Raw genomic sequence first — 22,171 nt, 5'->3', positions numbered from 1 at the left:
AAGAAAAAAAAGAAAAAAAAAAGGAACCAAAGTTGAACTCGTCGAAGGTAAAACAGTAATTGGAGATGGGACGCTGTGGAATAGAAACGGGTAGAAGAACTCTATAGAGGTGGGCGCCTTGATCAGGTGTCTCCGCTTGTTACTTGATCCTTCAGCGGCGGTTTTTTTTTTTAACGAACAAAAAAAAAAAAACCAAAAAAAAAAAAAAATGTTCAAATTTTTTGTTGTTTCCTATTTTCTTTAAAGGTTTTTTTTTTTTTTTTTTTTTTTTTTTTTTTGAAACCACGATGACGAGTTAGACCCCCCCGGAAACGATAAACAATGCAGCACTCGTGTTTGTATTATTAAAGACAAAAAAAAAAAAAAAAAAAAAAAGAAAGAAATTTTTGGGGGAAAAACGAGGGGGGGGGGGGGGGGGGGGGGAGACTTGAGGTGCGTCAGGACCAGACAACACGTTTGTCTTGCTACTCTTTTCTCTCTCTCTCTATTTTTTTTTTTTTTTTTTTTTTTTTATGAGTATTATTATTAATATCATTAAAAAGAGATAAGATAATGGTGGAAAGTTTTGAAAGTTTTCGACCAAGAATTTCACGGCGGTGATTGTCATTTTCTTAGTGGGTTGACATCCCCCCCCCCCTTCCAACACACAAAAAAAAAGACCATCCATTTTAATTTAAAGTTTTTTTTTTTTTTTTTTTGCTATTCTTATTAGAAATAGCTGGAAACAAATGACACGAGAATTGAGTTTGTGTAAGTAGTGCGCATACTAGTCGTAGATGTTTGCATTTTAATTCGATTTTCTCGACACGTTTCACCGTCAAACTATTCGAGCCGTTGCTTCGTTTTGCATAATGCGCGAGTCTCTCTAACGTTTTGACGGGCAACAAGAAAAAGAAAGATGGACTTTAGTTGGCTCCCTTTTTCTTCTCGCTTCTTGGGATTTCATTAATTGAAAATTCCGTCCGGGGTGTACAACATTTATGATGTATAATAGCAAAACCGAATAGAAGGGGGGAAAAAACAAATTTTTTCATCTCGGACCGGTTGTCTAGCGGACGGCCAAGAATCGTGATGATGAGGAAAAAAAAAAAAAAAAAAAGGAAGCCGTTCTTTTTTTTTTATAGAATGTGGAATGCAAATGAAGAATCTTTAAACAAAAATAATCAAATGTAGCTTTATTTTTAATGTTGCCTCATTCCGCCACTAGCTGCCTCGCTTCGCTTGTAAGAAGCCAAGCCAACATCACGGCAATGTAGAAAACGCGCGTTTGATTGATTCTACGCGTTTTTTTTTTCCTTCTTCTTCTTCTGTTTTGAATGATGACTAGTAATCAAACACCGGCGCGAATGCCCCGTGTGTCTCTTTGAGCTCAGTCTCCCACCTCCAGCACTCCCGAAATCCCCCCCCCCCCCCCATTGTCGGCTGATAGTTTTTATTTCCCAGCGCCACTCTTTCTTCTTTTTCTGTGTGTGTGTGTGTATTCACAATCGACCACGCAAAACGAAAATCCCTCGTTTGATTTCATCAGCTCTTGTATTCGATTTTTTTGGAAAATGTTATCTGTTGTATTTTTTATTATTTTTTTTTTTTGTTTAGCGCGTTTTCCGTCAATTATGCTAATTTTCTGTCTCTTTTTTACTTGAAAAAAAACCCAGAAAAGTGTGTCGTAACTGCAAATGTCCGCGAGAAGATCATCAAGAGCAACGTGCTTACCAAGCTGGGGGCAGCGTTGCGAACGGCTACAACCCGCAACAGCCACAGCGGGCCGGTTACGCGCCGTACCAGCAGCCGTCGCCGCAATCGCTGACGTCGCAATCGTCCGACACGGCCCAACTGCTGGCCAACTCGTCGTCCGACAAGCTGGTGGTGGGCCGAGGAGCCTCTGGCTTGTTTCATCCGCTACCGTCATCATCATCATCATCATCGCAGCAGCAGCAGCAGCAGCAGCACAATCACGCGCATCCTGGCCATCTTCATCCTCCTCATTCCCATCATCATCATCAACTGGGTGGTCTGGGCACTGACGTTTTACGTCACTCCCAATCCGACGACGATTCGGGCTGCGCTTTGGAGGAGTACACGTGGGTTCCACCCGGATTGAAACCCGATCAGGTAAGCAACCAATTATTTATCCATCCGTGATTGCCATTAGTTTTTTTTTTTTTTTCCCCTCCTTTTCTATATGCAATGGCTCGATGGCAGACTCAGATTGAATTTTCGTCTTTTTATTTATGTGTGTCTTGCCGTTCCACCTTCCAAACAGCACACTGGTATAGCCAGATGGCGTCGCTTAAATCTGATAACGCTTTTGCATAATTGAACCGATTTTGGAGTGGGGGTGGTTCTTTCCAGCCCTTCTTTCTTGGAAAAAAAAAAAAAAAAAAAAAAAAGGGGTGGACACAATTAAAAAAAAAAAAAAAAAGAAGAACAATGAAACCTAATACATTTTCGGAAAGTCATACGCCATGTGTGTGTGTGTGTGTGTGTGCTCCGATTGGATGACTTAAATGAAAGCGCTGCCACAGGTCCGTATAGTGTTTTTAATGGCCCGCTCATTAATCATGGAAGTGAATGTGTTTTAAAAGGCTCACACCACGGATCAGCTAGAGGGACAATTTCGATTGGATTGCAGCGAAAAGACACCTGCGGGAGCATGGCGCTGGGGTACTCTTGTGAACGTTGCTACTTTTCTTTTTCTTTTTTCCCTTTAAAATAAATCGAGAACAGGTTCCACTCAGACACGCACATCAACAACGACTGCGCCAGCAACGAATATATAAAAAAAAAAAAAAATTGTTTTGAATAAAAAAAAAAAAAAAAAAAAGGGGGGCAGAATTGAGGGCGGGGTCAATCTTTGCCGCACGCGAAGCATTGAGAAAATTTCAGCGCGTTTTGGAATGTGTTTAAAAGGCCCTTTCGGGGGGGTTCAAAAGGCTTTTTTTTTTTTTCTTTCTTATTTAAAGATATCCCGCATAATATTTTCATGTTTTTTTTCTTTTGGGGAAGGGGGAGGAAGGGTTGGGTAACGGCCATTTTTTTTTTTTTTTTTCATTTTGTCTTTAGAAAGTTACACGCGAAGCGATTCAGTCATCATTAGGGTCATTATTATTATTGCACACAGTTGATTATTTATTTATTTACGCGTATTTTTTTTTTTTTGTGTGTGTGGCTGCCTCACTTTCGACGGCCAACTAACTCCATTTTTTTTTTTTTAACCCCACTGTCCTTGTCCCGTCTCCGTTTTTGTCCCGAACTTTCTTGTGTGATTTTGTCTTCTCGCGTATCTTTTTGTTGTTGTCATCAGGTCTGTGAGCACGAGCCTTGTTTGGAACATTTTTTTTTTTTTTTTTTCTTTTCCTTTTTAGCTTCTTCACATTTTTTTTTTTTTTTTTTCTTTTTGCCAGTTGTAATTGCCCTGATGGCTTTGCTGGTTTTTTTTTTTTTTTTTTTTCTTTTCTTTTCACGTTTATTATTCGGCCAAAAATCTTTTATGCGTAAGTGTCGAGCGCAGGTGGTCGCGCGCTCGCAACCTTTTCATTTTTCTTCCCCCCTCCCCCCACTTTCTTGTCGAGCATAAAAGCAAGACAAATGCATTAGACATTCAACCCCAATGAAAAGAAAATGGTGGCTTCTTCGTCTTCTTCTCTCTTTTCTTTTCAATACGACCAAAAAAAAAAAAAATTAATGTACAAAATGCGTGTATAAAAAAAGAGAGAGAGAGAGAAGACGAACGCCACTAAAATCTTTAGCGAGTTCAACGTTAAAAACTCACAAAACCACCTGTTGCATAAGTCCCGTAGTAGAGAGTGTGTCTACACAACACACACACACACACACACACACAGACACACCAAACAAAAAAAAAGGGGGGGGGGATATAAAACGGAGAAAACTTCGTCCGGTTTGTTTTTTTGTTTTTTTTTTCCTTTGGAGGTTCATCCGGCTTTGTGATAGCTACCTAGCAATTACAGCTGAGGCTCCCCTTTACCCCCCCCCCCCTCTCTTTTTTTTTTTTCTTCTTCTTCTTTGAGTAAAAGTCCGTCACGAAAGAACGTCTAGAAAAGTAATCAAAGGTCGCCAGAGGTGGCATTTGTCATTGCGTTTCCTTTTTGCTTGTGTGTGTGTGTGTGTGTGTGTGTGTGTGTGTGCAGCGCGCACACACAGGTGCCGCAGAGGTCGCCTAATCGCCCTAACGGGCCAAAGAGAGAGAGTGAGCGAGTGGATTGTTGCAGTCGTAATAGTCTTTTCGTCTCGTGCATTTGCCAAGGCAATCACTCAAAAACCCAGACGCAATGAAGAAAGAAAAGCTTCCTTTCGCCTCTATCTATCTAGACACGCGGTTTTTTTTGTTTTTTTTTTCAAATTCCCTATTCTTTAATTGAAAAAAAAAAAAGAGCTTCAATTCCGAACACTATTCCAAAAAAAAAAAAAAAAAAAAAAACATCGACGTTGTCATTTTGGGTTTGTGGGCGGAGAGTTAAAATGGGACCTCACCTAATGGCTTGATGTAATAAAACCCTCTTCCATCTGCGTAGGGACGATCATTTTTTTTTTTTCATTTTTCCAGTTCAAAGTTGATGAAATAATGAAACAGTCTTCCATTAAACATCAAAGAAAATGGGTAGAAAAAGAACTAAAAATTAAAATGAGATATAGTCGTCATCCGACAGGCACGAAACTATCATCACATTGCTCCAGCACGCGCACTTTCGGCGGATGCGCACCCCAACCAGAATAACCCTCATCCGCTGTGCTACATTTCTTTTCTTTTTTATCATCAATTATCGTCATTGTCGAGGCTTTTTTTTTTTTTTCGTTTTTTCTTTTTTCTTTTTTAGTGTCTTGGCATTGCGGAGCAGGTCGGGAAAGGGGGGGGGGCATCAAAAAAGAAGAGAGAGAGAGAGAGAGAGAGAGAGAGAGAAATGCAATATACACCCACAATCAAGTAGAATAGCAGTGGATTGTTGTGATGAATGGATGCGGCTTGCGCCTTGTCGTGCCGCGCTCGACGTCGCCGCCTGCATACAATGGAACATTCTCTTAGAACCTTTGAAGAGACTTACATTACATTAGTATTATTTATAGTCAGCCCTTACTATTTAAGCAAATAATGATATTCATATCCATTTATTTTTATTTATTTATTTATTTATTTTCCATCGCTTTTATTTTTGCGTTTTTTTTGCGCGCATCCGCCATGGAAATCCTATACAAACGAATGAAAAGGTAGACACGATGCGATATCCTTCACGTTCACGGCTCTTCTTATTGGTTGAAGGATGCTGAGGTGGTTGGGGGGGGGGGGGGGGACAGGAGATTTGGGCGGATCAATCGATTGTAAACTTTTTTTTTTCTTTCTTTCTTTCTTTCTTTCTTCTCGAGGTGATTATCATCGAACACAAACAACGTTCACATTTACCGTATAGATATATATTTTATGTTTGCAGCGAGAGAAAGAGACAGAAACTTGTGCCGGGAAGAGAGTCTTTTCTTTTTTTTTTTTTTTCGATACTTGTGTGATGCTATTTCACGCACGCAGGAATAAAAAAAAAAAAAAAAAGAAGAAGAAGAAGAGGAATGATAACTGTTTTTCTTCTTCCTGCATACCTGAGCGATTCATCACTCAGCAGCCAGCCGTATGGAGGTTGTGTCTTTAGAGGTACACATCTCTTGCAAGGGGAAAAAAGGTTACACACGACCTATAAGAGGAACGCGAGAGAGAAAGAGAATAATCATTAATCACTATCGAAGATCCCTTTAAAAAAAAAAAAAAAAAAAAAAAAAAAGGCAACAGCAAACCCGTGTGTGGGGGCCAGAAAAATTATCTTCTTCCCTTATTTTTTTTTTTTTTTTGAATATTTTCCGCTTTTCACGTCGTGACGCCGGTTTCCTTGGGCCTGGAGAAGCGGGCCATATTGTCGACAGCAACATAATAGGGTTGGCGTGAGGATGACGATGCCACTTATGTTTGTCCCTTATTTTTTATTTATTATTTTTTTTTCTTGCTCGAGACATTGAAAATTCCTTTTTTTTTTTTTTGCCCGCATATCGTAGAGCGGACGGTGTACTTTACTGTAGTATAGTAGACGGTAATGTCGTCGTGATAACGGCGTACACAGCCCGGGACACACACACACACACACGCGGAAGTCGGACGAAAAACGAGATGGAAGAGCGTGCGCTCGGGATTTTTTTTTTTTTTTTTTTTTGGCCGCGTGCGCTCACGTTTGGCCATCTTGCTCGCGGCTGGAGAGATGATATTTGTTGCCAACTCATGGCCCAATCTCCCTCGCCCTTTAAAAGTCGACCCGTCTTTTTTTTTTTTTTTATTCATCATTTCTTTCTTTCACGATTCGACACATTTGAATAGGTCAAAAGGGGGCCATTTTGTGGCTCTTCAAATGTTATTCTTCCTTTTTTTTTTTTTTTTGCCCCTCTCATGATGCGTGGAATAACTAAATGAAGAAGGGCAAACGAAAAAAAAAAGAAAAAATGATGGAAAGGTAACATCTTTTTACCGACACACTCAGACATTTTTGGAAAACCACGTTGGTAGAAAACCCGAAATTCTTTTCTTTTTTTTTTTCTGTCTCATCCATCACGAATTTTGCGGCTACACGGTTTGAGGGTCGCACGTTGTGGTACCCAATCAGCTGGTCAACAACATTGACAAACACAAGGCGCGCTCTCTTCTTTTCTCTTCTCTTCTTCTAAAATCAAGAGAGAAAAAAACAAAACAAACGAAATTCACCTTGAAAAAAAAAAAAAATCAAAGAAACATCAAGCCTGAGAAAGAAGATGACAACGATGTGAAAGTAATAGCCACTAACGATAGCGGCAGTTGTACGAAAGTGAAACCGCAACTTCGCTCCGGAGTTGCTACGATTCAAAATGGGATCAGCACCGCACGTCCTTCTTCTGCGTTGTTGCGCTTCTGTTGTCCGTCTTCATCATTTTCTTATACCCGCAGCAGCGAATCAAGCTATAGAGTAATCCTTTTTCTTTTGTTTTAATGCGTTTTATACATAGAAAACAAAACCAAAAAAAAAAACAAGGGAACTCTTTCTTCTTCCTGCAGACGCCTGTCAGCGACTTGTTTATCTGATCCATCACATACTCACTCACAGACACACACACACACACTACCGTAAGAGTTTATCTCGTTTTTCAGCCCCCTTTGCCGGCTCGACACGAAGCGTTCAACTTGTGGACCGACTTTGTTTTGTTTTTTTTTGGTTTTCTTTTTTCTTTTGCGAGTTTTTGTACATTTTTGGAACAGGGGCGTAGGATTGAGATATAAGGGATAGATATACGTATGGTATGAAGAAAAACAAAAAAAAAAAAACGAATAAATAATCAAGTTGAAGATGAAAAAGTGGTGTAAAAAGAAGAAGAATGTGTTTCTTTTTTGTAGGTGTTGTTGTTGTTATTCCCTTTAAAAAAAAAAAGAAAAAGAAAGAAGAAAGAAAAACAACAACTTGTGAATTCAGAGCTGCGTGTCGTTCCCCGTCGTGGCGATGATCAACGAGAGAGTCAACAACCTTATTACTAACGTCTTCGGGTCGTGCGAAATAAGGCGACTTGTCTCTTTGTCTGCCCTTAACAAGAATCGAGCGAGAAAGAACAACTAAAAAGGGTGTCGTGGACTCTTGTTCTTATTAATCAGCCAAGACAGCTGGCGGTGGTAAGGCCACAAAAAAAAAAGAAGAGGGGGGGGGGGGCGGAGGGTAGACGGGATCGCCCGTCGCGTCTTCAAGGTAGAAAAATAAAAATAAAAATAAAAAAATGTTTCTTTTGCGTTACACATTTGAATAGGCATCGAGGCATTCACACGCCCAATCGTCGAAACTCTGTGAGTCCAGCATCATTTTCAGAGGGGAGGGATACGTGTGCGGACTGTGAGTTTCTCTCTTTGATTTTTTTTTTTTTCTCAACCCCCTCGGACCTCCTCGAAGAAGATAGACAAGGTATTTTCATCTTGTTCGCTTCGGAGAAGAAGAAACTTCATGAATTGCTAATGACTCGGACTCGTACCAGGCCGCCCGTTGACTTTGAATATAACGGTTTCATGTGCGTACACTCGAAACCCAACACACACACACACACGCCAATGTCTAAATTCTCGTTTTTTTTTTAATTTCCATGTTAGAAGAAAAAAAAAAAACTAGATAAGAACTCGCGAGAAAAAATTCATTTTTTATTTTCGTAAACCTACGTATCAAAATGCATTAACACACATTCAAAGTTCTCTCTTCGTTTTTCTCCCCTCGTCCTCGTTTGGGCTGCTGGATGCTTCGATGGTGGTGTGGGCGCGGACGGGGGGGGAATGCACCCAGCGTTGCGGCAGGTAGCACGTCATAATATTTGTCTGTGAAAGATCCCAGCAGTGTTCCGTGGTGCTAAGGAATCTGTTCGTTTCTTTCAATCTTTCTTTTTCCTCTCACTGTGTTTTTTCCCGTGTTTATTTCCATTCATCGCGCTGGATGTCGCTCGTAAATTAGGGCCACGTCTCGACATGGCGTTCCTCGCGTCACCTTTGAAAATGTTTTTATTTTATTTTTTTTTTCAAACAGAAAAAAAAAAAAATGGTCGTGTTTTACGCGCCATTGCTTCTTTTCAACGTCTTAGAGGGGAAAACGCCATGTAGAATGGGACTGTGTTTGATGAGCGAAAAGGCCGACAAACTCTCTTGGTGGTTGAATCGAAAGAGAAAACGATGTGGCGGATGACTTCAACATTTTCCGCTGGCAGATGCAGAAAACATATCGGGACAAGGTGAACACAAATGTTGACAGTCATTCCCGAGGCCGAAGAGGTGGGACATGTGTTTTTCATTGGCTCTTTTCTACAGAACAACTAGGCGAAAGATGTTTTGAGACTAGGGGGAAAAAAAAAAAAAAATGATGTAGTAGAGAAACCTATCGGGGCGTGACAGTTTTGGCAACGCCCTTCAAGGTCCCCGTTGAGGGGAAAAATTCCGGAAAAACAACAGACTCTCTGTGGGTCTACTTTTCTTTTTCTTTTCTTTTTTCGTTTAGGCACATAAAAATAATAATAAAGAGTCGTAACCCATGGAGACTAGTAATATTTTATCTTTTTTTTTTTTTTTTTATTTATACGTATTTATCGACAGGCATATGTATACGTTTCTTTCTTTTTCTTTTTTTGCGCCGTGAAACGCAAATCAATGCAGATTGATTCCACGACAGGGGGTATCGATCCCCCCCCCCCGTCCTCTACTCATGATATCCCGATGGATGTTTGACGCCCAAAATAGTTGTGTCTGTGAAGCTCCAACGTCAATAATCATCGCAGCGAAAAGGATATTTGCTTTTGCTTTGTGCCAAATTTTTTTTTGCGTTTGACTATTCAAATATTTCGAAATGACGCGTGGCTTTCCAGACCTCAATGTTTTCCTATCGAGAAAACGTTTGGACGTATTCATCTATTTCTTATTTGTTTTTTGTTTTTTTGTCCCACAATTGTCGACAGCGCGTTCTGTTACATTCAAAGTCTTTCGGCTGTGCCCGAGAAAAACGCTGCTACACACGGATAAATAATCAAAAACGCAATAAACTTGTAAAAGAACGTAGGACATACATCAAAGCTGACTTTGATGTATTCAACGCTTGTAATGGCCGTTCATATATCTCTAGTTGCGCAACGCCAAACGAGAAGGAAAAAAAAAAAAAAAAAGTCGCCTGTTCGTCGCAATGAACATTTTTTTTTTTTTTTTTTGGAGCCCCATTTTTTTCACCTGCGGCTCTTGTTGACTCGTTGCCTTTGTTTTCTTTTTCTTTTTTTTTTTTTTTACGACTGAGCCTCCTTTTACGGGGAGAAATACCTCCTCTCTTTTTTTTTTTTTTTTTTTTAATGTTTCGTAAAGGAAAAGAAAACCAGACCGGAATTTCCTTCGAGTGTTTTTTTTTTTTTTTTTTTTCTTTCTTTCTTTCTTTTCCATTTTCGCTCTTGCTCTTTATCTAAATATGGTCTTATGAAGCTATCAAGCGAGCTGAAATGACACCAAATCGGCCCGCTCGTTCAACATCTCCTGTCTTTTAAAGCAAATGATGACTTGTTGGCCAATCGGAGCCGTGCGTTCTGTACGAGGTAGCGAGTCATTTTTCTTTTTTCTTCGTTTTACTTGAGGTCACACGCTACACGCGTACGTCTCCCCCCGCAGCTTTCGGCAATCAAGGGTTATGTCCATGGTTTGCGTGTATGTTGTTTCGTGTTGTTTTCGGAGAAGAAGAAGGAAAAAAAAAAAAAAAAAAGAAAAAGAAATAGTTTTCCGGTTTGTTTCCAGTTCTCTTGAAAGTGCAAATATAATGATCGGACTGTCGGATGGTGGGACTGACGTTCCAAAAATGATTCTCACCTGTCAGGTGTCAGCGAATGCAGAGATATGTGCAAGAAAAAAAAAAAATCGTGGAACGGCCATCAGCATATCATTATTTTATTTAATGCGTGTACACGCTTGGTTAATTCAGACCGTTTTGTTTACTTTTATTTATTTTTTTTTTTTTTCGTTCTTGGAAACGTCATCTTTAAGTTGGTTTATGCATATCTTTTTCTGTTGTTGTTGTTGCCCATTTATTATAATTAATTTTGTTTTTTTTTTTGTTTTTTTTTTTGTTTTGGGGTTGTTTGTTTTCCAAACAGGTACACTTGTATTTCTCCGTCCTGCCGGAAGAGAAAGTCCCATACGTCAACTCGATTGGCGAGAAGTACCGTATTCGGCAGCTGCTCCATCAGCTACCGCCGCACGATAATGAGGTGCGCTACTGTTCGTCGCTCTCCGAAGATGAAAAGAAGGAGTTGCGGCTCTTTTCGGCCCAGCGAAAGCGCGAAGCTCTTGGACGCGGCACCGTTCGCCAATTACCCGTTGCCAATCCGGTGCCCACCTCCTGCCATCAGGTTCGTGTCACCGTCACATGTCATAGAAACAGTTTCCACATAGCTGTCCGTCTTCGTCAAAAATGGAACAATTGAAACACACGACGGACCTGTTCTTCTGTCATTTTTAGATTTTTGAAATGTTGAATCTAAACTTTTCACGTCACTTTCAAATTTCATGATTTAAATTTTTTTAAAAATTCTTTGCATTGGAATGGTGCAGTGCACGGAACCGATGGGAGGCGGTGATATGGCCGTCATGGCTTCCAGAGCCGGCCCAGCCCACTGCTGGCATCCGGGCTGTTTCAGCTGCAGCGTCTGCAGAGAATTGCTCGTTGATTTGATCTACTTCTACCGAGACGGCCGACTCTATTGCGGGCGACATCATGCCGAAACGCTGAAACCCCGTTGCGCCGCCTGCGATGAGGTAAGTTCCATTTTTTCTTTTCTTTTTTTTTTTTTAAACAAAAGACCCCCATTAGTCGATTTTTAGACGATTCTGATCGATATTTTTTTTTTTTTTTTTTTTTGATTTGATGATGGACGATATAGCTGATCCTGGCCGACGAATGCACGGAAGCCGAAGGCCGAGCGTGGCACATGCGCCACTTTGCCTGTTTCGAGTGCGACAGAGTTTTGGGCGGTCAGCGGTACATCATGCGCGATTCGCGGCCTTATTGTCTCCACTGCTTCGACGCCATCTTCTCCGAGTATTGCGACGCCTGCGGAGAGCCCATCGGAGTCGATCAAGGTAAGAAAAAAAAAACGAAATACATGTTTATTATTTCTTATTTTTGGAAGACGTTAGCATAGATGTGTGCATCTCTCTAGCACACGGTTCCTGGAAAACAAAGAAAACAACAACAAAAAAAAAAAAAAAAAAAAAAAAAAAAAACATGTTGCAATCCAAACTGCTAGAATCTCTTTGATGGCTTTTTTTCCGACGTGGCATATCAATAGTTCTGACATAAAAAAAAAAAAAAAAAAAAAAAAAACCTTTACACTTATACCGTCTGTCATTTTGAAATGAAAATGCTGCCCTGATGCATTTTGAAGACTTGATCCAACTCTTTGTACAATTGTGCGATGTCGCCAAAAAAAAAAAAAAAAAAAAAAAAAAAATCGGGTCGGCAGCCGCCGTGGCAAAACGAATGCCACGCTCATCCATCAAACACACTCGGCCAAGCGCGTATGCAAAATGTGACCTCTCTGTTGTTTGACTTTTGATCAATGATTGAGTTTGCCCTTATTGGGTGTCGGTTTTATCTCATCTTCATACGGTGCGATTCTCTGGTCTCTGGCCCAACACTCTTAAACTCTCACTCAATCGTTTTGCCCAATGAATAATGGGTATAAAAATAAAAGATTTCCGTCCTCCCTACCTACGCACGAAAGAAACTTATGAAAGTTTGCCGGAACGACGGTCGAATTCGTGCCGAGTCGATACGCTTTCAGTGAAAGATTTATTTGCCATCATCTCGAAAGAATAACAATAAAACAACCAACTCATTTATGATTATTTATTTGTAACCTTCTTTATATGGTTTGATGCAGGTCAAATGACTCACGAGGGCCAACACTGGCATGCTACAGACGGATGTTTCTGCTGCCACACGTGCCGGGCTTCGTTGCTCGGCCGGCCGTTCCTGCCCCGACGCGGACTCATCTTTTGCTCGATTGGGTGCAGCAAAGGAGAGCCACCTACGCCCAGCACCGACTCCAACGCGCACACGCCCACGCACAGCAACAACAGCAGCAACAGCAACAGTTTGATGCATCATCATCACCAGTCCGGCGTGAGCGGCTCCAGTCCGTCCTCGCTCCCGTCCATCGGCTCGCCTTCTTCCTCCGCCTCCCGCAGTCCGAGACGGATCAGATCTGGCAAGAGCCAGCAACAACAGCAGAGATGGCGTGGCCGAAATGGTATTTTCTTTCGACACCTTTCGAAAAATTCTTTTCCTTTTTAATGCTCATCATAATGTTTCGCGCGCCATACTAACGTTTTGCATAATTTCTACTTATCACTCAAGCGAATCAATATTTCAAAGAAATCATTTTCTTTTAAAGATTAAATCGCCATTTTTCTTTTGTTTGGTTTTTTTTTTAAACATCTGGTATGAACCAGTCGATTTCACAATTGAATTTCTATTAAGCACAATGGCAACGCTGTTGATAACCTTTGTTGTTGTAAACCTTTAAAACATAAAAAAAAAAAAAAAAAAAAAAAAAATAGGTAATCAAGATGACGCTAATTCGGAAACGACTGAAGCATCGGACTATTCCAGTCAGCAGCAAATGCTTTCGCCAGCCTCATCAGCGAGCCTCAACCTGGGCTTACCACCGGCACCGCCACGTAGCGTTACGAGCACGGTCGGCGCCGGATCGGAACTGAATTCTCCATCGCCCAACCAAGTGCGACGGTCGAAACGGCAGCCCATGGCGGATTTGTCGAGCCTGGCAGGGTCTAGCTGCAATGGCACCACCAGTCCAGTGCCTTTGCCCATGTCGAGCGTCGGCATCGCTCACCGAGGGGTGGTCGATTTCCGCCAGCACGTCCCGGCGCTCGAAGTGGCGCCATCCGCCGCAGCCATGCCGCCAATGAATTTGCAGCAACAACAACAGCAGCAACAGCCGATTGTTTCTGCTGGCAATTCGCCCACTCACGTTCTCAGATCTCCGCGAATGGGCCGCAAGAGCCTGCGCCCTTATCAGCAACAGCAGCAGCAGCCAGCCCCTCCGTTGTACGAGAATCAAGTCTACACGCCCATGGAAACCCTGTCGCTCAACGATTCGCCTCGCTATCGATCTGAGCCGATGACGTATTCCGTCCTCCCTGTTGCTAGCCCTGAGCAGCAGCAGCAGCAGGTGGAGCCGAAATCAAGCGAAACACCCCGCCAGGTAACGATCAATTTATCAGCAATGCATGGACCGTCTTTGCTAATGACTTTTGTTTTTGTTTTTGTTTTTGTTTTTGTTTTTTCCCCACTCTTCTCCGTAGGAGGTGCAAACGGAAAATGCGGTCGTGCCGCCTGCGAACGCTCAATCTCCGCCCGAACAGGCGACAACCACCGACGCTGCGGTCTTGAATTTGGAACAGCTTTTGAGCAAAGTGGCTGCAGGTGGGGTGGCGCCCTTGTTGACCAAGCAGGTGCTCGATAAGTTATTGGAAGCCGCAGCCGCGGCCAATTTGATCCAGCCGCAGCAGCAACAACAACAGACGGGTTTGCGGCGTAGCCCCGACTCGCATTCGACGTCTCTTCCGGACTTGACGTCTCAAACTGAGCTGGACGGTAATACTCAAACCGGATCGAACGATGACGAAGACGACGGTACACCGGCCGATACGAATTCGCCGGTGGGCGAAGGCTGCACGCCCAGAAAATCCAATTTGATGAGTGGGCGGAGTAAGAATGGCGGGGCGGATTCTCGCCAACTGAGCGTCAGATTTGATCCCAACCAAGTGAGTCATAGTGTTGTACTTATTGTCTGATTGTACACGAAAAGCTAACGTAATTTTTGTGTTTTTCTTTTTTTTTTTTTTTTTTTCTCCTCGTAACGTAAAGGTACCTATGATCGACGGAGCGTCAGGCGGTGGAAGAACTCCTGAAGGAGACACTAGCAGCAGTAGCAGTAGCGGTGGCTGTCGCAAAATCAACGACCATCACCATCCTTCGTCTTGCTCATCATCTTTTTCATTCAAGAGTGGTGGTCGTCGAAAACAACAAGTTCAGCCACAAAATCCCAATGTTCCACGCTCTCATTCTTATTCCGGTCGCAGTGGTATGTTTTGATTTGCTTATTTATTTTATTCATTTATTTATTTATTTATTTATTTATTTATTTTTTGGCGCACTTTGTTTTAATAATTGCTCAATGTTTCAATTGATTCGACGTTAAGCTCTGGAAGAGGCGATGGATAGCGGCACTTCCAGTTTTGGAACCCGAGCCGAAGCTGGGCCCAGTAGTGGACGAGCTGTCAATAGACACCGGCCGATTAATGACATGGATATGGTGAGTGTCTGCTCCACCTGCTCGAGCTCGAGCAGCGATGAGGAAGAAGACTACTCCTCTTATCGGCTTCCAGCAGCTCGTCGCGCAGCTTACGGTGGCGTTCGCATTAGTTATGTACCCAATGACGCCATGGCTCTTGCAACTGCCCGCCAGCGTTCTCAGACACTTCAATCTTCATCGGCAGGACAATCATCGAGAACCGCCTCCAACGCTGGAGGCGACAAAGAGAAGGACAAGAATTGCATCATATCTTAACGGATACATAAAGTACACAACTCACTTCATATTATACTCAGTGAAAAGAAAAAGGTCAATCGATGCTGTCTCGTAACAAAAGATGCATGTTTGTTTGCCTTATCATATAACACGCTGATAGAGTAACGCTAACGAACAATTTCAGTTATGTTTTTCTTGGTACCGTAAAATGGTGAGCACCCCTCTCCCCCTCCCCGTAAAAAAAAAAAAAAGAAAAGGATTAAAGAGGACTTACGGAGAAGACAAATGTTGAAGACGTATTGATGTCGTTTTTTTTTTTTTGTTGTTTAACTGACAAACGAACAACAAGAAAGCAATGTGATTTGCTTGAATGACGTCAACTTCTTCGACAACACACCAGCTGTTTGTTCTCGTGCAATAATAGGATTTCTTATATTATGCAAATGTTTAATATCTATTTATATATAAATATGTATATTGTCAATATATATCAAATGAACAAGATCGGCTACAAATACAACTTTTGACTTAACATGAAATGTTACACGGCTACCTGCTACCGTAAGTATCAAGAAGAACAATTGGAAAAGGATTTAAAATTGCTTCTTGTTTCAACTTAACTTTACATTTAACCATTGTATTCTTTTTTCCCTTTTAGACGAGGTATAGTTTCGTGTCAGCCAGTGGGAGTGTCTGTTGTTCTTCGTATGGTACGTATAGCCGGACGTTGACGCTGTGAGAAACGTTGGGGTGACGCTACCAGTCCCATGAAAGCCATGTACTCGGGAGAGAGTCATGTCATTCTGTCAAAACAAAACTGAATTTCACAGTTGTATATTGGTTCACAAGGTGACGCAGTTTATGGTAGGAAATTATTTCTAAATTCTTAATTACTATCTAATAGCCATAATCAAAATGTTTGCAAGTGACTTCTTTATAGGTACCCAATTCTAGTTTCCCACATGAAAGATACCGATCGTAGAACAGACTTGGATGCTTGACAATAACGTTGCACCGTCGAAATATGTTCAGCCTAGACGATGATGACACCAGTCAGTCGGAAGTAAATAGTATAGGAATAGTCTCCGTTACTTGTGAAAATGAGGAGAAGATGTACCGAAACAAGTCGGAGCTTTACAGAAGGTTGGAGTGCAACATGAACATTTTGAGGACAAACCCCACTGACGCATCTGCTGTTTTCGAATCTACGTCTCGTTTCGACAACCTTATCCTCAACGGCTCAGTGTCTGTTCCGACAAGTTCGTTCGCTTGCAATAGCAAATGCATAGAACAAGTTTCAACTATTAAAATTGTCAATAGCCCTCATGTAGAAGAGTCATCTAACGAACTCGAAATGACAAACTTGACTGGCTTAGCAAGACCGATGAAACCTTCGACAGACGACAAATATGACAAGCGAACATCAGCAAGATCGATGGCTCAGGATAGTGGTACCGACAGTTATGTCAGTCCTTACGTACTCCCCTTACAAAGCGTAGAACAGCGAAAACGTCGTTGCGTAATGGCAGTCACCATAGCAGCAGTAATAGGAGTTACAATCGTTATTGTTGTAATAGGTAAACACTCATGAAATATCCGACATAATTTTCGTATTAACACGCCTTCTTCTTTGGTTATTTGGCTCTTGTTCCCAGTGCTGCTTACCTTCAGCCTCCATCGTTAATGTCGGCCATGAGGAACTATCGCAAACCGACCAGCAGTAATACTCTTTCAACAATTCAAATACACATAGTGTATTGCTGTAGAAATTGTACTCATGACATAATTTTTGCTTCTTTTCTAGATGTTCTGGGAAATGTTTGTACAATTCTGACGTTGGACGATGTACGCTTGCTTTTCTTTTTAGACGTAGGTTTCTGACATCAGTAGTAAGACAAGAGTAGACCATCCGGTAAAAGGCCTTTATAAAACACAAAATTTTTTAAATCATAATCATGCTTTATTTAAAATAGAAGGAAATCCCAACCTGCAGCCTTGTCCGGCTCCATTGGCGTCATTGTATTGCTCCCAAATGTAGCCAGTCTTGCGATATTCGCGTAAAACGTTGCTGATCAGGTTTTCACGCAGCTCATTGTAGAGCAACAACGCTCGAGTTTGATGCGGCCCTTCTACCACTGAGTAGTGGTGCAATGCTCGAGCAACTAGATAATTTACATTGATCCAAATTGGACCACGCCAGTAAGGAGGATCGTGTTCTGTGTTCCGCTTGTTGTACAAGGGCGAAGATTTTGACAAGCTTCGAAGACCATATTTGGTCCACAGCAGGCTAGGATTCCGCAAGTCGTGAAGTAGTTGCCCAAGTTGAGGAGAATCCGGCTTAAGAATTTCAATAATGAGAGGGAAAAGGCTGACGTATCCAAATGTATCGTCAACAAAACGAGGCGTAGGCTCTTCTGAAACCCATCGGATTTTGTCGGGCTTAGGCTGGCCAGCAATGCTTTTGGGCCGACGCAGCGTGACGTTACTCGTATGCAGACCATAGTCGGCGTAACGCTTGGCTTTTTCTGACCAGTGTTGTGCGTTCAGTAATTCGTTGTTCGATAAGAAAACGAAGGTGTCATGGTATTTCCGACCTTCTCGACCAATAATATCAGCAATGGACGCCATTACTTTCGCTGCGAGCGTAATCCAGCAACGTAAATCAAGATGGCGTTCGTACGTTGTTGGATGTGAAGCTCTAGGGTAATCATCCAATCCAGATGAAAGAGATTTGGGGTTCAGTTCGCGGACAGATGCAGTATCACGACCTCTCCAGTAGTAAGATCCTGGTTCAGTGCCATGCAAACTGGTGTTGAACCAGTTGTACCAGGAGACTAGACGGGGCCACAAACGATTGAGTTGTTCCAGTTCCAGCGTGCTAATATCTCGCACGGGGCGGTTCTTGAACATAGCATCGAGCACTAAAAAGAAGGTAGGTGGATTACCTTGGTTGTTTCTCTGCACCACAAATTCATCAGGTACGCGTGCTCTTGCTTCCGAACCCAAAATTTGTTCACGCGGGATCCAGCCTTCAACGTTCATCAAATCGAACCAATGCGCCATGATGTCGAAGGAAATCTCACGATCCCATTGGCTGATAATGAGGTTGTGGAATCCTTCGTCCCAGAGAAATCCGCGTGGGAAGAAACTGCGTGATGGCACAGCTGTGTAGAGTGGAGCGTTCCAGTATGGAACTGGTTCTTTATTGTGAACAGATTGAACTTTGGAGCTTCCATAAAAGTAGCCGATCCCTCCTACAAGATTGCTCATGGCAGACTTGGCAAAATCTTGTTCCTCTTCACTGAAACCTTTTTCGTTAAGACGAAACTTGCTTTCAAATTGGGTACGAAACTGTTCCCGGTACTTTTGAAGAAGAGCGTCGTACACTTCTCCACGTAGCATGGTTCCACGTTCAGCAAAGCTGTTTGATTCGTAAACTATTTCCAGCTGAAGAGGTAATTTTCCGGTAACTTGATGGACAATGAAATTGGGCTGCTTTAATTTGTCATCCTTGCCGAAGAGAGTTCCGGCTAAACTGATATGACGCTCCTTGCTCCTCTTATCTTCCATTAGTCTTAATCCAGATTGCAGGGCATCTTTAACAAGGTGTGGGCTTGCAACAGTTGTACTAAGAAATGCAGTATGCACGATTGATTGTTGATTGGCATGGTGAAAACTTACTCGAAAGTCTCCGAGCTTTTCAGTATGCCCATGCACAGCAGAAAGACCAAGAAATTTGACTGATTCATTGGCTTCCATTCCTGATGTGTCTATGTTATCTATCATTCTAATAGGTTGAAGTATTCCTTTTCCGTTGTCATCCAAAGTTAGATAAAAAAACAGTGTCACCTGTTGCCCCCTCAGTTCTTTCATCTGTGAACATTCAATATAAATTTTCTTCAATATTTTTTAATGAATGGTTTTTTACCCTTGGTTCAACTTGTATTCTAGCAGTCCAGTCTCCTCCATGATTACCACCAAGTTTGGTTACAAAAGATGTTTCCAACTGAATAAATTTATCGATAATTACTTGGACACCAAAGTTTCTTCCATCATGCTCTTTCCAGCCATATTGCTCCAGGTTGTCTCCCTGGTCACAAAGATGTCTGTATTGGAAATTTTTTGTTAATAGAGAAAAAAGACAATAAAAATTCTCACATCCATTAAAAAACTTTCTGTTACCTCAAATTTAAATTACCAGCTGCAGCTAAATCAGGCATAAACCACATAAGACCAGCTAATAAGGATTGAGCATCTCTAGATTTCATTCCAAAGTAGACTCCTGGTCTAAAACTACCCCAATATCTTTCAGGAAAATCATGACTAGAGGGGAAAGCCACCTTGTTTTCCGTCAATGGACTATTTACCCGTGTTTCCAGATAACCTTGGTAGACAAACCAAGAAACAATACCTATGGCGACAACACCAAAACCAGTGTAAAGGCTTCCATTGTGTTGCGTTTTTGAAGCACTCAGTGTTGAAACCCCATGACTATGACTGTGAGAAGAATGATCTGGGGATTTTAACACCTGTTCAAATGGTATTTTGTTATGATCAACATATTCTGTAGCTACTAGACTATCAACCTAAGAAGTTACTTACTTTGGGTCTGTTCTTCTTGGTTTCAGATGCACCTATAACATGGGGTTTTTTGTTTCCACCTGTCATTTTCCAACAGAACGAAAACAAAACAAGCGATCAAGGATGAATCCGCTTGGTTTATGAGTCCTTGAATGTAAACAACGAAAAGAGTCTTTGGCTTATATTAAATCCGCCGTCTTATGCGATCGTGCCGGGCAAACACAAGCCTCATGATAAGCCTTTCAACGTCAGGTATCTGTCAAATCACAAAGCAATTCGTCTGCTTTGACTTTGATTATAATAACAACCCATGTAAGAACGAAGTTTCCCTAGTAGCACATTATTTTTTTACTTTTGTTCAAATTTGAATAGATCTCATGTAATGTAAATTATGTCTACAGTATAGCAAAAAAATTAAAATGGAAAGGCTAATACAGCCTTACAACTTCTGCCAAAATCCCTAAAAAACGATATCTCTTGGAATTCTACAAAAATTCTACAAAATAGACAGAATCCCTATCGAAAAATTCAATATATAAAAAAAAACAGCTGCCTTGCTGAAATTTCAAGCCCGAATTTTTAAGCCCGAGAAAAATAAGCCCGACTTTTTGGTTTTTTAAGTTTAATTCAGAAACTATAAAGCCAATTGAAAAATAAACTTCATTTTCATAATTAGCATTCAATTTTACATCGAAATCATCTATTAAAAGCGAAATTTGAAATTTGGCCAAAAATGAAAAAGTGAGAAGGCTATAGCCTTCTCACTTTTGTCAAAATCGGCAAAAAACGAAATCCCTTGGAATTCGATAAAAATCACAGAGGATAGCCAAAATTGAACGCTTAGTTCGATTATGTAAGTGTTTTCCCCCTTAGGCCAGCCGTTTTAAAATAAACTAAGAAAATGTACTGTTTTGGCATGTTGCAATACACGGAATCGGAGAACTTATAGCGCGCCAGTACGCTACAGCGCTAGCGCTTATCAAAGTTCTTTACCAAACCATAAACTCTACCTAAAAATAAAGTTCATATTCGTCTTCCTTGACAAATCTTGAATCTTATTCATATATATTTACCTAGATTTAATGACATTATTTTTTATAAGAAAATAATTTAAAGCCCGACAAAATAAGCCCGGGCTTAATATTTCTATCGTACCTACTTTTATATTTCAAATTACTCAAAAACTATAAATTCTACGTAAAAACAAAGCTGATTTTCGTGTTGCTTGTTAAATTTTGAGTTCTAGTCCAGCATAGTTGTTAAGATTTTCTGATATAATTTTTTATACGAAAGAATTCTTAAGCCCGACTTTTTAAGCCCGAGAAAAATAAGCCCGACTTTTTGGTTTTTTAAGTTATATTCAAAAACTATAAAGCAAATTGAAAAATAAACTTCATTTCCATAATTAGCATCCAATTTTACATGGAAATCATCTATTAAAAGCGAAATTTGAAATTTGGCCAAAAATGAAAAAGTGAGAAGGCTATAGCCTTCTACTTTTGTCAAAATCGGCAAAAAACGAAATCTCACGGAATTGCATGAAACTCATGCCATATAATCAAAATCTAACGGTGATTTCGATTCTGTGCTTGGTTTTGTCGCTAGGCCACCCGTTTTTGAAATAAATGGAAACAAAGTGCTGTTACTTGTTAGCTCACCATTTGTTTTTTACGTTTATTTCAAATACCATAAAGCCAATGCAAAAATGAACTTGATTTTCGTGATTTCCATTCAATTTTGAATCGAAACTATGTATTTTAAGTGAAATTTAAATTTTGGCCAAAAATGAAAAAGTGGGAAGGCTATAGCCTTCTCACTTTTGTCAAAATCGGCAAAAAACGAAATCCCTTGGAATTCGATAAAAATCACAGAGGATAGCCAAAATTGAACGCTTAGTTCGATTATGTAAGTGTTTTCCCCCTTAGGCCAGCCGTTTTAAAATAAACTAAGAAAATGTACTGTTTTGGCATGTTGCAATACACGGAATCGGAGAACTTATAGCGCGCCAGTACGCTACAGCGCTAGCGCTTATCAAAGTTCTTTACCAAACCATAAACTCTACCTAAAAATAAAGTTCATATTCGTCTTCCTTGACAAATCTTGAATCTTATTCATATATATTTACCTAGATTTAATGACATTATTTTTTATAAGAAAATAATTTTAAGCCCGACAAAATAAGCCCGGGCTTAATATTTCTATCGTACCTACTTTTATATTTCAAATTACTCAAAAACTATAAATTCTACGTAAAAACAAAGCTGATTTTCGTGTTGCTTGTTAAATTTTGAGTTCTAGTCCTGCATAGTTGTTAAGATTTTCTGATATAATTTTTTATACGAAAGAATTCTTAAGCCCGACTTTTTAAGCCCGAGAAAAATAAGCCCGTGTTGCAATACACGGAATCGGAGAACTTAAAGCGCGCCAGTACGCTACAGCGCTAGCGGATATCGAAGTTCTTTACCTA

The 22,171-nt window shown here is 40.9% G+C and overlaps 3 protein-coding genes across 4 annotated transcripts in view; 2 read left to right on the top strand and 1 right to left on the bottom strand.

Annotated features, from left to right (window-relative positions):
- The window catches only part of LOC130685510 (protein prickle-like), a 47,819-nt gene extending 32,164 nt beyond the window's left edge, over window positions 1-15,655 (top strand). For both annotated transcript variants that reach the window (XM_059494734.1, XM_057508812.1), the window contains 9 exons: window positions 1,656-2,112; window positions 10,663-10,917; window positions 11,120-11,323; window positions 11,449-11,647; window positions 12,451-12,819; window positions 13,130-13,794; window positions 13,895-14,356; window positions 14,460-14,676; window positions 14,795-15,655. In XM_059494734.1, coding sequence (XP_059350717.1) covers window positions 1,656-2,112; window positions 10,663-10,917; window positions 11,120-11,323; window positions 11,449-11,647; window positions 12,451-12,819; window positions 13,130-13,794; window positions 13,895-14,356; window positions 14,460-14,676; window positions 14,795-15,162 — 3,196 coding nt within the window. In that variant the 3' untranslated portion in view covers window positions 15,163-15,655. The remainder of the gene's footprint in view (window positions 1-1,655; window positions 2,113-10,662; window positions 10,918-11,119; window positions 11,324-11,448; window positions 11,648-12,450; window positions 12,820-13,129; window positions 13,795-13,894; window positions 14,357-14,459; window positions 14,677-14,794) is intronic.
- A 221-nt stretch (window positions 15,656-15,876) lies between these two features.
- Window positions 15,877-16,883, top strand: LOC130685557 (uncharacterized). Its single transcript, XM_057508871.2, has 2 exons — window positions 15,877-16,700; window positions 16,779-16,883. Exons 1-2 carry the CDS (start codon window positions 16,148-16,150, stop codon window positions 16,805-16,807), a joined length of 582 nt encoding a protein of 193 aa, XP_057364854.1. The 5' UTR covers window positions 15,877-16,147; the 3' UTR covers window positions 16,808-16,883.
- LOC130685516 (mannosyl-oligosaccharide glucosidase-like) lies at window positions 16,862-19,915 on the bottom strand. Its single transcript, XM_057508821.2, has 5 exons — window positions 19,726-19,915; window positions 19,306-19,652; window positions 19,052-19,229; window positions 17,111-18,996; window positions 16,862-17,044 (listed from the first exon to the last, which is right to left on the bottom strand). The coding sequence occupies exons 1-5, from the start codon at window positions 19,789-19,791 to the stop codon at window positions 16,987-16,989; spliced, it is 2,535 nt and encodes an 844-aa protein (XP_057364804.1). The 5' UTR covers window positions 19,792-19,915; the 3' UTR covers window positions 16,862-16,986.
- Window positions 19,916-22,171: the final 2,256 nt, after the last annotated feature.

The sequence above is a fragment of the Daphnia carinata genome, chromosome 3, assembly GCF_022539665.2.
Source record: "Daphnia carinata strain CSIRO-1 chromosome 3, CSIRO_AGI_Dcar_HiC_V3, whole genome shotgun sequence".
NCBI classification, from domain to species: domain Eukaryota; kingdom Metazoa; phylum Arthropoda; class Branchiopoda; order Diplostraca; family Daphniidae; genus Daphnia; species Daphnia carinata.
Note: the sequence above shows the minus strand (reverse complement) of the source record. Positions and strands in the feature narration are given on the sequence as shown.

What these genes read in the sequence shown, in the direction of transcription:
- LOC130685516 (XM_057508821.2), bottom strand. Translation starts at nt 19,791, where the DNA reads ATGACAGGTGGAAACAAAAAACCCCATGTTATAGGTGCATCTGAAACC. An exon ending in CCAAGAAGAACAGACCCAAA is followed by an intron (nt 19,653 to 19,725) that starts GTAAGTAACTTC and finishes CCATTTGAACAG; the next exon opens with GTGTTAAAATCCCCAGATCA. An exon ending in GAATACAAGTTGAACCAAGG is followed by an intron (nt 18,997 to 19,051) that starts GTAAAAAACCAT and finishes GAATGTTCACAG; the next exon opens with ATGAAAGAACTGAGGGGGCA.
- LOC130685557 (XM_057508871.2), top strand. Translation starts at nt 16,148, where the DNA reads ATGTTCAGCCTAGACGATGATGACACCAGTCAGTCGGAAGTAAATAGT. An exon ending in AATCGTTATTGTTGTAATAG is followed by an intron (nt 16,701 to 16,778) that starts GTAAACACTCAT and finishes TCTTGTTCCCAG; the next exon opens with TGCTGCTTACCTTCAGCCTC.